At 42.4% G+C, this 15,281-nt stretch overlaps 1 protein-coding gene across 1 annotated transcript in view; it reads right to left on the reverse strand.

Annotated features, from left to right (window-relative positions):
• Positions 1-2,038: 2,038 nt before the first annotated feature.
• LOC122924432 (solute carrier family 2, facilitated glucose transporter member 5-like) overlaps positions 2,039-15,281 on the reverse strand; it is an 85,535-nt gene continuing 72,292 nt past the window's right edge. Inside the window, exons 9-12 of the mRNA XM_044275528.1 lie at positions 10,966-11,067; positions 9,292-9,367; positions 4,834-4,961; positions 2,039-2,880 (exon numbers count right to left, since the gene is read on the reverse strand). Coding sequence (XP_044131463.1) covers positions 2,683-2,880; positions 4,834-4,961; positions 9,292-9,367; positions 10,966-11,067 — 504 coding nt within the window. The 3' untranslated portion in view covers positions 2,039-2,682. The remainder of the gene's footprint in view (positions 2,881-4,833; positions 4,962-9,291; positions 9,368-10,965; positions 11,068-15,281) is intronic.

The following is a 15,281-nucleotide window of genomic DNA, read 5'->3' on the forward strand; positions in this document are numbered from 1 at the left end:
AGACCTGACCAATCCATTGCTGGAGAGGGGGTGCCAGAGCCCTCCAGAACCTGTCTGCTAGCAACCGGTCCAGCATAGCAGTGGGGCTCAGCACGTCAGGTTGTAGCCACTTATGCAACAAGTTGAGCAGGTTATAATACTGGGATCTCACGGGTTCAGCCGGGTTGAACTCCCACTGATGCACCCGCTGGGCCCGAACCAGCACATTCACCCCCAGTCTTGCCAAAATCTCCCCCTTTACCTTTGGGTAGTCGGCAGCTTGATCGTCCGGTAAATCGAAGTACACGCGCTGAGACTCTGATGCCAGGAAAGGAGCAACGACCTCAGCCCACTGCTCCGGGGGCAGCCTTTCCCTGGTGGCCACTTTCACAGGGATTGCTGCACGAAATGCTTTCTGAGCATCGTGGATGCTTGGGGATGTTCCTGCTGTTTGCAAAGCCATCACGTGTTGTAGCAGCAACCGTCATTTATGTACGTTGAATGCTAAATTTTTGGGGCCTGTAATCTAACTGGCCAACAGTAAAATTGTTATACGGTGACCGCCTAATATACCTCCAGCCACATTATCAATTGTTCTTTTCTGTACGGTGAATGAATAATTTTTGGGGCCTGTAGTCCACAGGCCTACTGTAAAATTGATATCCATTGACTGTCTAATATACCTCCGGCCACATAATCACTTGATCATTTATGTACGTTGAATGCATAATTTTTGGGGCCTGTAATCTAACTCGCCAACAGTAAAACCACGACCACGTGTTATAGAATTTCAACTATTATCTTTTTTTTTTTTTCAAGAGGGAGGATTTCGTTAGCCATGTTTTTAATCCAATTTTATATTTTTTGTTCTTTTAAACATATGTATTTGACATCTATTTGTACTGGCCTGCAGTAAAATTCATATCCAATGACCGTTTAATATACCTCCAGCCACATAATCACTTGATATTTTCTTTCAGGTGAATGCCTAATTTTTGGGCAATGTACTCCCGTGGCCTAAAATAAAAATTTTCTAGGCTCCAGGTTCGCCTGCCATTAAAGTGAATGGGGCCCGACTCGAACTTGCGGTTCGCGAACATTTGATTGCGTTCGTGCATCGTCCCGGACGATGTTCGTCCATCACTACTGCTGACACCCTCTCCACTCTGTCGAGGGGCTCTACTTGTATAAGTGTTTAATAGTACAGGTTCTGTAGACATCTATGTGGAATCAGCTGACAACGGTATAAAAGGAGTGCGCTTCTTCTTGGCGCTAACATCGACCTGTAAGGCTGAGTTCATACTTGAGTTATTTGGTCAGTTTTGGCCCCATGACTGCCCAAATAAGTCTGCATGTCATCTGCATGTCATACGGACTCACAGTATTATTTTACTACCAAAGCAGACTCATGTGTGTTACTGCAAGGCACAGTGTTCTACACCACTATAAAGGCTCGCTGCAGCCAGGAAATAGACGCTTTTCAACAGAATTTGCCACAAATATATTTGGATCGAACCAAATTTTTTAAAAGAAATTTGGCGAACTGGCGAATCTAATTTTTGAAAAATTCACTCATCTCTAGAGTTCATGTTCGGGTATATGCTGAATTGCGTTATGGATTCCTTTACCACAGACCATGATGCAATTCCATGAAGAAATGCATAACGGAATGCCTTTAGAAGCATTCCGTTATTCATTCCGTCATAATAGAAGTCTATGGCCAGCATGACGGATCCGTTCGGTTTTAGTTATGCTGGAGTCCTCTCCTGCATAACGGAAACTGGACGGATCCGTTATGCAGGCCATAGACTTCTATTATGAAGGAATTATAAACGGAATGCCTCTAAAGGCATTCTGTTATGCATTCCGTCATGGAATTGCATTATGATCCGTGGTAACGGAATCCATAATGCAATTCAGTATATACCCCAACACGAACTTCAAAATATGAAGTTCGCTCATCTCTAATATTTACCAATGACAGTGGGCACTGGATCGGATTGGACAAGTATAGTTATGTATTGGAAGGAGTTAGAGGTGTGGCTTGCTGATTTATTGATATTGTACCTTTCTTATTTATTTTTTTAAGTTGGGAGGTGGGGGGTCGCGAGGGGGGCAAAACTGCTCAGCTCTCCATGCCTGTAGATTGCACTGCATTTTCTTGGTGACAGGTTGTCTTTATTGTTATTGGAAATATTGGATTATTGAATTATTGAGATTCATAGAAGCAAACTGCCACAGTAATATGGCCATATGCAAGATACCTAAGACCTGTGGCAATCACATAGACCATGTTTTCTGGACCAAAAATGCTGCAATAAAACTGGCCATACTGAGATTTTTTGCGTTAAACATTCTACTTTTCCTTTTAGACTTTTAGACCAAATTTTTCAATACACATGCATAATATATGGTATCAGTATATAATATTAGATATTAGCACATAGTATATGAGTCACGCTATAACCAAAAATATAACAAGGCTGCTTCTTTTGTAGTAACTGAGCATTCATGAAAGGACATCGTACAAATGAAAATATTCAGTCTTGTTGATGTCACATGTGTGCTGTGAAATGTAAGGATTCATGCTTATTGTTAGATACGTCCATAAACATATTAGAAAACTAAGTATGCTTCTTTTACATTAGATTCAGGCTGACTAATCAAAAGCAGAAAACTGTCTTGTGATGAACTTCTCTTGGGTTACAGTCTGGTAGATATAACATTGACACTTGGTTGGTCTTTTATACACAGCTGGTTTTTGAAGTTGTACTTATTAAAATCCTCTTTTATCTGCATCCAGGATTTCCCTTTTGTTTCAGGTAGGTAAAAGTAAAGAAATGTCCCACAGACAGCAGTGATGAAGAGGAAGATGAGGAAACAAAACTGCTCCATAGTGGCCTGGAAAGATAAACAGAAGAAGACTTCAATTCTGAGGTAAACTGCTCTAGTTGTTCTGTGGACATTAGTTGTGCATGCATGGGTTCCAGTCAGCGTGGCTGTGACAGGTACGTGTGGAACTAGTAGTTCGCCTGTCATTTCTGTATGTTGTATGTGTTTTTTTTTTTTTTTTTAAACAACTTAAACACATACAACATACAGAAATGACAGGCGAACTACTAGTTCCACATGTACCTGTCACAGCCACGCTGACTGGAACCCATGCATGCACAACTAATGTCCACAGAACAACTAGAGGACACAGCACACCTAACACACAGGTAACCAGGACATCCGTAGTTGCAAATAAACAGAGACAAAGGAAAACATCAACTGAACATCAAGACATAAACTTCACAGATAAACCTATGACCACAAGGGTGGCCCCCACTGGCAGATGATATACACAGGAGGCTGCTGAAGCAACCCACTGACACATGCCAAACACTGAGGCTTTATAGGCCTAAGAGGCCACACCCACACAGACACACCCAGTGTCTCACACACACAGAAAGGGAGTTAACCCTTCCAACACCAGGGAAGGTAGTGAAGCCACACAAAGGGAAAAGCACACAAACACACTCACCTGTTACCGCCGGCAACGGCATGCGTGGCAACCGTGTCCTGAAGAACAGCCAGCAGGCCGAGACACTGCCACCACATGCACACAACACCAGACGTTGCTGCGGACAACCGCAAGTGAAGGGAGGTGTCTAAGTGCATACAAACATGACCTCGTGCACAACAAACAGACAAAGGAAGTGCACACAAACACACGTTGCCAAGGGCAACCGCACGCATGCCTGTTGTCCGCGGCAACCGCACCTGAGGCAAACCACTAAGTGCCCCCAGCTGCGGTTGACACAACACCAAACCCAGGGCAACTGCATGCGGCTCCCAAGGAGTCACGACCCTTGGTGACACCTTACAGGTGTTCCCCTCCGGGCTCAGCGTCGGTGCTGTGTACCCTCCCAACCCACGCTTCTTTTTCATGTTGCATCTTACATGGTATGCCCTCTTTTAGGCATCCCTCCTACGCAGCGGTTATGGCACAGTTCAAGCCGCTTAGATCTAGTTAGTTAGGCAGGTTGATGGTCACGTCTCTAGTTGCCTTCGTCACACAGGTAGCCGCGACCACAAATGTGAATTGTTTCTAAACTAATCAGATTCAAACCAAATTTTTAAAATATTCAAGGTGGATACAAATCAGAATTTTTGGTGATTCAATTCATTACAATTTTTGGAGCGAAAGGGAGAGAAAAAGAGAGAGTCACTCCTAGTATAAGCCTAGTATTTTCTCAGGCCAATTGGAGCACTTTTAATTCAGGTAGTATTGATTCGTACCTGATTTGAACCCAAATAGAATTTTGAGCGATTTGCTCATCTCTACTTCCAACTCCGATACAAATAAACTCTCAGTTGAGTGTGAATGTGTTCTGAATAGGGAGAAGGGAGTAAGCTAATGCCAGACATCTTTGGCATGTCAAAATCCAACTACCTGATTCTACTCTCTCCCCACATCTGCCATCAGGAAAAAGGGAGCCCCTATACCAGTGGTGGCGAACCTATGGCCCTCTCTGTGGGCACCTGCACCCTGGAAAAAGTGTATGGTGTACCAATATGCCTTAGACTTTTCCTGCCATTCATCAGCGCAGGGCGCACTATGAACAGCACACTGAATGTAGGCAGGCTATTATAGCTAAATGATAAAGTACATGGAAGATATACTGTATTGGACTGAAGTATTCCGGGTAAATTGTCGTGTTGGCACTTTGTGATAAATAAGTGGGTTTTGGGTTGCAGTTTGGGCACTCAGTCTCTAAAAGCTTCACCTTGACCTATACTATAATGTGTATGGTCAGCATTAGTCAGTTATTGAAAAACAAAAATGCTTTGTTTAATGTTCTTTCTTACCACCACAAAGGGGAAGACCATACCAATGATAGTCAGACCCAGCCAATTCAATACTCCTACAATCACCATTGCGGCAGCCCTAGCTTCTTGAGAAAAGATTTCCAGACTGATAGGTATGGTGGTAGCACCTGAGAGAAGAAAGTATACATTGAACCAATACATACCGTACATGACAACATGTCTGTTGGGAAGAATATCAATAGAAAAGTGAGAGGGGCTGTTTGAATTCAGTATAGCAAAGAAGTAGACCACAAGTAAGAATTATATATAGGACAGATAAGTATAACTTTATAAAGTTTTCAGCTATGTTGGTAAAGTCTGTCATGTCAATATGATAATAAACTAACATACTTTGCCCTTATATATGATGGTATGTAAATCAACTAAGGCTACTTTCACACTGGCGTTTTGGCTTTCCGTTTGTGAGATCCGTCCAGGGCTCTCACAAGCGGTCCAAAATGGATCAGTTTGCATTCTAATGCATTCTGAATGGAAAAGGATCCGCTCAGTTTGCATCAGTTCAGTCTCCAATCCGTTTTGGTGTCCGTTTGATGAAACTGACACAATCTGGCACAGTAGAAAACGGGTCCGTCCTCCATTGACTTTCAATGGTGTTCAAGACGGATCCGTCTTGGCTATGTTAAGTATGCAGACGGTTGTATTATTATGACGGATCCGCACAAAACATATTTTTTGTGACCATTTTTCTGTGCTTGTAAAAACACCTTGAATTTCATGTGCTATTTTTAAGTGTTTTTGTGGCATTTTTTAGTTGAACAATTTTAACATTCACCACAAAAGTCAGTCCTAGAGCATGTGGCAAAAAAACCTGGCAAAAAAGGAAACAATGCAAAAATGCAACAAAAAAGGCGCAGAATACATACGTTTTGTAGTGCAATTAATAACTCCCTATTGACTAATGGTGCTTTTGCACGGACTAATTTAACAGGCAATTTTCGGGAACGGACAAAACATTCCTGATAATTGCCTGATCGTCAGGGAGATGAGAGTGACGAGAGCTACATGCAACAATCGCTACAGCAATCACTTGTCCCCATCCAGTTTCATTGTCGGGCAGCAGATCCCAGTTTACACAGGCCAATCTGCTGCACAGAAACGATAATTTTAGGTGCTGGTTGAAATACTATTACCCGGAGAACAAGAGCTGGCTCATTCATCAGGTGATTGCTGGCACCTTTTACACAAAGCCAATTAATGGGTACAAACATTTGGCCACATCACTTTTTTTGCTGCAAACCCCCCCCCCCCCAAAAAAAGTGACTTGTTTGTGAAAAAACTCAACTATGTCTGAAACCCCCTTTACAAATGCCATAAAAATAGGAAACGTTTCTGTTTCTAATCCCATGAATCACACCACAGTTGTGGTGCACTGTTGGCCCATGCACTGGAAAAATTTATGACATTTATGATGCCCCTGAGCCACTTTTTCAGCGATATACAAATGTATAGGAAAATGCAGGCAAGGTAGAGCGCTGCGACTCTTTATTACAGATTTCCAACACTTTTCTGTTTTCGCTGTTTTCCTGTTTTATTCTTTTTTTTTTTTCCTGTATGTTTTCAGGTTACAAATTCTGAAGAAAATAATTATCCAAAATACTGCAGTAGTGAAGTGAACTAAGGATTCATTCATACTGCTGTATGAACAGTTAATGTCAGGACCATATATTTTGTACCATAAGGCAAGCAAAGAAACACTCTTTCCTAGAAGGCTGGGCTCACCAAATTTTGTAAATTTTTTTTTGGGTGGTTTTTGCATTTTCTTGGGTGGTGTGTTTTTATCTCTTTTTTTTTCATGCAAGTAGATGTTTCTTTAATGCATCCCTTCTGTTTAAAAAGAAAATTCACATTAACTGGGGAAGGCATATAACACTTACATGGTCACCCCCTTTTCAGTGTAGATCACCAATTCCTCTGCTCCTCATCTGCCTGAAATGGCTGTACAGTTTACCAGACTACATGATGCACATTGTACATTTTGTAGTTCAAGACACGTTCTGTTGCCCTGCAATTGGCCAGCTCTGCTCACGCCAGCAGTACTGGCCAAGCAGGAAGCACAGGGCTGGACAAGCAGGATGTGTCTTGGACTACCAAATGCACAGTTTTCCTCAGGTAGCCTGAGAAGCAGTGGGGCTATTGTGGTTGACAGACGAGGAGGAGGGAAATGGGCATGCCTGCAACTGAAAAAATGAAACGGAGGTCACCACGTAAGGGCTCATACACACGTACGTAATTTCTTTCCGTGTCCGTTTCGTGTTTTTTTTGCCTACCATATGCGGTACCATTAATTTCAATGGGTCCGCAAAAAAAACGGCAGTTACTCTGTGTGTTTTCCGTTTCCGTATGTCCATAATTCCGTTCCGCTAAAAAATATAACATGTCCTCTTATTGTCCGCATCACAGACAAGGATAGTACCATTCTATTAGCGGCCAGCTGTTCTGTTCTGCAAAATACAGAATGCACACAGACATCATCCGTACTTTTTGTGGATCCATTTTTTGCGGATCTACAGAACACTTGGGTGCAATGCGTGATGTGAACGCATAGCACCTGCACTGAATCCTGACCCATTCATTTCAATGGGTCTGTGTACATGAGCGTTGTTTTTCACGCATCAGTTCTGCGTTGCGTGAAAATCGCAGCATGTTCTATATTCTGTGTTTTTCACGCAGCCCTGGCCCTATAGAAGTGAATGGAGCTGCTGGAAAAACGCATTGCATCCGCAAGCAAGTGTGGGTGCGATGCGTTTTTCACTGATGGTTGCTAAGAGATGTTTGTAAACCTTCAGTTTTTTATCACGCTCGTGAAAAACGCATCAAAACGCATTGAACCCGCGCGGTAAAAACTGAACAACTGAACGCAACCGCAGACAAAACTGACTGAACTTGCTTGCAAAATAGTGCGCGTTTCACTGAACGCACCCTGAACGCATCCGGACCTAATCCGTCACGCTCGTGTGAAAGAGGCCTAAGTGTTCTGTTGACGCCCCCAGTTTATTAGAATATTTTTTCTTCAACTGGAGGGTTGATTTAATATCTACAGTAAATGATGAAATGTCAAAGTGTAGTGTTTTTTGCATTGCATTTGTACAGTTTTTTAGCATTTTTTGTTGTTTTTGTCAAAACACAACACACTTTTGTATATGGCATTTTTACAGGCATTTTCCTCATAGGAAACCCTTTGGGAGTTGAGAAATTCCTGAAAAAATGTCTTGTTTTAGGTATATTTTAAATATAAAAAATTCACAAAAATGCGTATACCACTGAAAAAAACGACAACAGAAAAGTTATAGGGCAGATTAAGGGGGAATTCATACTATCTTTTTCACTTTTCGTTATAGCACTCCGTTCAATTGAGATTGCAATGGAAAATAACCAAATTGCTGTCATGGAAAGCCAAATTGAACACTTTAAGGTTTAAGGCATTCAGTTTTAATCCTTCGTAATAGAGTTGAATAGAGAAAGAAAAGGAAAGCAGCATTGCATCTGGTTTCCGTTGTTTTGGACCAAAAAAAAAAAAAAGTCCTGCAAACAGGACATTTGTTTCCGTCAAAAATAACGGAACCGCGAAGGAATGCTGGATATCGTTTTTTTTTTTGGTCTATTCAACTCTATTAGGACTGATTAAAACTGAATGCTTTTAAAGTGTTCCATTTGGCTTTCCGTTATAGCAATTCCGTTATTTTTCATATTAATCATATTTGAATGGAATGCTATAACGGAAAGCGAAGCGCTAGTATAAACTCCCCCTTACTCTGTAGATTTATCCTCTAGAGCAGGCATGCGCAACCTGCAGCCCTCCAGCTGTTGCGAAACTACAACTCCCAGGATGCCCGAACAGCCTGCAGATATCAGTCTACAGAAGGGCATTGTGGGAGTTGTAGTTTTACAACAGCTGGAGGGCTGCAGGTTGAGCATGCCTGCTCTAGAGGATAAATCTAGAGAGTAAGGGGGAGTTTATACTAGCGCTTCGCTTTCCGTAGGTTGAGCATGCCTGCTCTAGATGGAGTAAACTTAGACAGGCTAGATGATAAATATGCTGTAGGGATATACCAACTATTGGTTGTCTAACTTATGCCAAAAAATGTTGCATATAATGTTGCATATTAGACCATACTCCTTTCCAGTTAAGCCACATCCCTTCTTGTAATAGTCAAAGAAACTTTCTTAAAAACTACTGTCGGTGCACCAAATTGAGCAACTTTTTGGCTCAATATATGGGAAAATATAAAATGTCTCATATAGTCATATAAATAAAGTCTAAAGGGTATATGTACATACAAGGCAGATTTGTTTTAAAAATGTCTGTGACTAAAATTCAGGTCCATTTATCTGAAAGGAGGCATTTTATCAAGCACATGGATTTGTGGGTGACCCATTTAGATTTATGGGACAGTAGCAGAAATTTCAACAAATCTACCGTAGTCTGTGATCACTCACTTGCTCCTATGCCAAATGATAGGGTATACATGAAGAGAAGGATTACACTGCAGTATGGCATCCAGGAGAACATGTCCTGAGTATTAATGAGAAATAGTATATTTACATGGAGCGATGATTCTAATACAAACTTGATTTAGTACACGTTTATGATAAAATCTAAAATTCACACAAGGATTACATACATTTGCATTACTTGTAATTTTAGTTCCCAGATGTTTTATGTCGGCCAGGGAAATAACTAGTCATTGTAAGTCTCTTCATTGTTATGTAATGCATGAGCACTTCACACAGCTTCATGAAAAATTAAAGGGGAGATTTATCAAACGGGTGTAAAGTAGAACTGGCTTAGTTGCCCATTGCAACAAATCAGATTCCACTTTTCAATTTCCAAATAAACTGTGAAAAATGAAAGGTGGAATCTGATTGGTTGCTATGGGCAACTAAGCCAGTTCTACTTTACACCCGTTTGATAAATCTCTCCCTAAGTTTTTAGGTTCCTTGCTCATATGAATTTGGCTTTGATGTTTTTTTTGTTTAACATTCAAAAATGCAAGAATAACTACAGATGTTTTTGTTGTTGTGGTTTTGTGGCATTTTTCTACCTTTTTTGCTCACAAGCAGGGGTGTAACTACCATAGTGGCAGACCATGCGACTGCTATGGGGCCCAGGGCAAGAGGGGGCCCAGTCTTAGTTGGGATTATCTCCTCTTCTACTGGAGGTGAATACTTGGTCAGGACTCTACCCCCTAAGGCTGGGTTCACACCTGAGCGTTTTACAGCGCGTTCCTACGCGCTGTAAAACGCACAACAGGCAAGAACCAATGCTTCCCTATGGGAATGGTTCTCACCTGGGCGTTTTACAGCGCGTACGAACGCGCTGTAAAACTCCCGACGCTCAAAAAAGTACATGAGCGACTTTGGGGCGTCTTGTCGCGCGTTCCCGTACATAGACTTCCGGGAACGCGCGACAATGGGCGTTCGCATACTACTGGAGCCGCGTATGTGAGACGCCGGTAGAATCGCTCATACACAGCGCTCAGGTCAGGACGCTCATGTCTGAACCCAGCCTTAAGGAACAACTTTTAGCAAATGAGGCAGTGGAAAAATGGCCCAAGGGTCATTGAAAATGGTTTAGGCAAAACCCTTCTGTCCTGTGTGAGGGGCCTGGTTTGATCCTTGCTATGGGTCCCTTACTTCTCTTTGTACGCCACTGCTCACGTGGACCCAGATTTACTAATGTGCCTGCACCAAAAAGCTGTCTAAAAAAAAAGTGGTGCAGAATGGTACTATTTGGTACATATAGGGGTTTCCACACTTTTTTCTGACATGCTTGACAAGGGAGTGGGGCTTAGCAGAAAGGGGCTGGGGTTTAAGATCAGCATTGGACTGGCACACCAGAATATCCTCTGGTGGACTAAGGCTCTGATACCATAGTGGGCACCATAGGTCCAGGAGAAAAAAAAAAACATTTGGAGATGTATTTGGAGCAAATAATTTGCCACTGGGAGTCCTAAAGGTGGAGCTCCCAAAGATCAGGTATTTATGACTAATTTTATGGGTAGTTTATAAATGTCCACTATTCACAATTGCTGTACTGCTGTTAACACTGGTAATAGAAACTGATTTGGGGTCTCTTTGGTGATTTTGTGGGAGCAATAATAAGAGAGTTACCTGCAGTGAAATTGTGAGCGTCAGAAGCCCCAATGATAAAATCACGGATGCATACCCAGCCAACAAAATACGTCTTTTGCCCAAATGGTCAACTATTAGAGCCTGAGGAGAGAATTTGTGCAATGTTCAGTTCCATTACTTAGAAATTAATACAATCATCTGTTTGCATGGATGGATAGACGGATCCCAGTGGATCCACATTTTTGTTTGTTTAGCTTGCATTTATACATAGAACATGAATTCCTAAACAGTAGTCTATGACCAGTAAATTCAGTAATAAATACCTTGTAGGATTTAGATGAATGTAACAATACCTTTCAATTAGCGATCTGTTACTTTATTCTGGAGAAAAAGTACTTTAATCTATACAAAAATTAGCGGATAAGGATGGGGTATGTCCTGACTATGGTGCTGAGTGGACGCATTGAGTGAAGACTCTTGCTTTCTGACTTTTTGCCTCCTCATTTGGGTCTAAGAGCCACAAAAACAGCTCTCATTGAAAGAAAATTGTCCTGAGATCCCAGACACCTACAAAAGACACATTATCTCGCACCAGGAGCAGATTTCACCAGTATTTCCCGGACTTTCCTGCATCCATCGCTAGAGCTGCATGTACAACAATGGCAGATCAGAGTAGGCTTGAGGCACTATACAGAGCAAACCGAGAGGATCTTACTTCACCCACTCCTGATTTTCCTCCACTACTTCTAAGGGTCCATTCACACGTCCTTGTGTGTTTTTGCGGATCCGTGGACATCGATAGAAATGAATGGGTCCGGAATTCTGTTCCGCAAAATGCGGAACGAAATTGCGGACATGTGAATGGACCCTAAGAGTCCATTCACACGTCCGTAAGTGTTCTGCGGATCCGCAAATTGCGGATACGCAAAAAACACGGACACTGGAAATGTGCATTCCGCAATTTGCGGACCGAACATCGCCGGCACTATAATAAAAAATGCCTAATCTTGTCCGCATGTGCACAGCCAGTATGTGTTTTACATCAGGGCCTAACAGATTCAAGTAAGTTGTTCTGTCCCCAGATTCAGTTCCAGTTGTTTCTGTCTCTTTATCAGTTGACATGGCATTTTAACTGTTGTAATTCATTTGTATTACATTGTGTCGTAACAGCACCATCTATTGATGAGTTTAGGTATTTCACCCAGCCTGTTTTTCTCTATGCATTATGGGAGTCCCAGTGCATTGTGGGTAGTTCCTGGTTCTTGCTAGTCTTGTGCTGGTACAGCAAACAGCCACCATCTTATGTCTCAGCAATCATGCTCTCTCACTGGTTTTCCTGTCACATCATCTGTTATTCAGCCTGTTTTTGAGCATAGTCGGTAAGAGCACTATCTATGTGTCATTTACTGCATTGTATTATGTTTCTTGTATTGATAGCTCATTACTATCATTGTATTATATTATATACTGAATGTATAGCAGGTTAATCTGTGTTTTATGCCATATACCATGGTATTTATGTTCTAAAATACTACTGTTTAAGGCCTCTTTCACACGACAGTATGTCCATTTCAGTGTTTTGCGGTCCGTTTTTCACGGATCCGTTGTTCCGTTTTTTGCTTCCGTTGTGGTTCCGTTTCCGTTCCGTTGTTCCGTTCCGTTTTTCCGTATGGCAAATACAGTATACAGTAATTTCATATTAAAAATTGGGCTGGGCATAACATTTTCAATAGATAGTTCCGCAAAAAACGGAACGGATACGGAAGACATACGGATGCATTTCCGTATGCATTCCGTTTTTTTGCGGACCCATAGACTTTAATGGAGCCACGGAACGTGATTTGCGGCCAAATATAGGACATGTTCTATCTTTAAACGGAACGGAAAAACGGAAATACGGAAACGGAATGCACACGGAGTACATTCCGTTTTTTTAGCGGAACCATTGAAATGAATGGTTCTGTATACGGACCGCAAAAAACGGCCCGCAAAACGGAAAAAAAAAACGGTCGTGTGAAAGAGGCCTTATTCTGTAGTTTCACCTTTCCTGTCAGTCTACGAGCAATAAAGAGAACCTTAAAGCGGAACAGTCTCTTTTCTCTCAGAGGACAAAAAGGTTTAGCTACATGTCAGATTACACACCGTGCTAACGTGTATGAGGACAGTATAGTGAAACGACTGCTGAGAACAAGCTCAGTGAATAATTGCCAAAGACAGCAGTGAGATGACTGCTGAGAACAAGCTCTGAAGATCAGACTGACGGAGCCGCCATTATCCACGTGGAGCCTGCATACGGATATCGCAACAGTCTTCTAACAGTCGCACCGAATATCTGACTATACGGAGCCCGCCATTATCCACGCAGAGCCTACTTACGGATATCGCAGCAGTCTCCTAACAGTCGCAACATGTGTATTAGTCGAGCATCTTCCATTAAGACAAGGTCTCAGATAAGTGGCTCAAATAGGACATCGATCAGAGAAGCTGCCGCCATTGCCCGCGCCAAAGCAGAAGCAGCAAAGGCAAAAGCCAGCTTCATAGAACAAGAGGTGCAGATAAAGCTAGAGAAAGCGCAACTTGAAGCTTCTCTGAATAGAGAGAGAGCGCAACTTGAAGCCACTCTAGAAAAACTGGCCGCAGATAAAGAGACAGCAGCTGCCATAGCGGAAGCAGAGTATCTAGAAGCCACGGAACTTCAGGAAACCAAGAGTCATCGCAGCAATGTCCATCCAGAAGTTGAATACCAAGATCCAGAACAGCGTACCTTACAATATGTCTATCAACATTCCAAGTCGGACGACGACCCAGATCCACAGCTTAATACAAAGCGGTTTGTTGACAAGCCAAGCCTACCTGCTTATTTGGATCATCAGAAAGTCGACTATCGGTCTCCTTGCAGCAGACTAGAGAATACACATCAGAGTGAAACTGCCTACAACAACTTCTCTCCAGAACAGAGAATCAGAAATCCGCCCCTGCTAAGAGAGATGCCCTTTGCTTCAGAACGGTATTACACAGACAGGATTAAGCCAGAGACTTCCAACAGGTATGGCCATGCACCACACATTCACTCTGACAACACACCACCAGCCGGTTCCAGCGCCAATCAAGCCACAATGGACTTTGCCAGGTTCCTTGCTCGACGTGAGCTGGTCAACAAGGGACTTGTAAAGTTCAGCGACCGTGCTGAGAACTATAGAGCTTGGCGAGCTTCCTTCCAAAATGCCATCAGAGACTTAGGTCTGTCTTGTAGTGAAGAATTGGATCTCCTGGTAAAATGGCTGGGAAGTGAGTCCGCCGAACACGCTAGAAGGATTAGAGACATCAATGTAAATTATCCAGACATTGGTCTAAAAAGGGTCTGGGAGAGACTTAATGAGGTTTATGGCGCAGCAGAGGTCATAGAAAGCGCCTTATTTAAGAGAATTGAGGACTTTCCTAAAATAGTGAACAAAGGCTATTCAAAGCTTAGAGAGTTAAGTGACTTATTAATGGAACTGAGTGTAGCAAAGGCAGAAGGGGATCTGGTGGGATTGACATTTCTTGACACTGCTAGAGGTGTGAATCCCATAGTTCAGAAGCTCCCATACAACTTGCAAGAGAAGTGGGTCATGTATGGTTCTCGGTATAAACAGACTTACAATGTACCATTTCCTCCATTTAATGTGTTTGTAGATTTTGTCTCTGAACAAGCAAAAATCAGAAATGATCCTAGCTTTGATTTCATGATGTCATGTGCCACCACCTCACTCAGTAAACCTCGTAGGGCAACGGTGGAGGTCCACAAAACTAACGTTTCTTCCACAGGTGCAGTCCATAAAGAGTTCAGCTCCTATCAAGGAGGAGACAAACCCAAGGACCCGACCAGACAGTGTCCCTTACACAGGAAGCCTCATTCTCTACTTAAGTGCAGAACCTTCAGAGAAAAGTCAGTGGAAGACCGCAAGACCTTCCTCAAGGAGAACAACATCTGTTTTAAATGCTGCTCGTCAACTTCGCACTTCGCCAGGGACTGTGAGGTTAGTGCAAAGTGTGCCGAATGTGACAGCTCAAACCATAACACAGCTCTACACCCTGGGCCACCATCGTGGGCTTCATCCAAAACCCAAGAGCAAAGCGGGGAGCTGAAGGACACAAATACTGACACTTTGGCAGTTACTTCTAAATGTACAGAGGTTTGCAGAGACCTCAGAGGAGGCAGATCCTGCTCTAAAATCTCCCTAGTGAAGGTTTACCCAGCAGACGACCGAAGCAAAGCCATCAAAGTGTATGCAATTCTAAATAGAAATATGGGCTGGCTCACAGTATTTTTGCATAAAATTTTTATTAGTAACTATATAAACAATCTCTATGTC

This window comes from Bufo gargarizans, chromosome 1, assembly GCF_014858855.1.
Source record: "Bufo gargarizans isolate SCDJY-AF-19 chromosome 1, ASM1485885v1, whole genome shotgun sequence".
Lineage (NCBI taxonomy): Eukaryota > Metazoa > Chordata > Amphibia > Anura > Bufonidae > Bufo > Bufo gargarizans.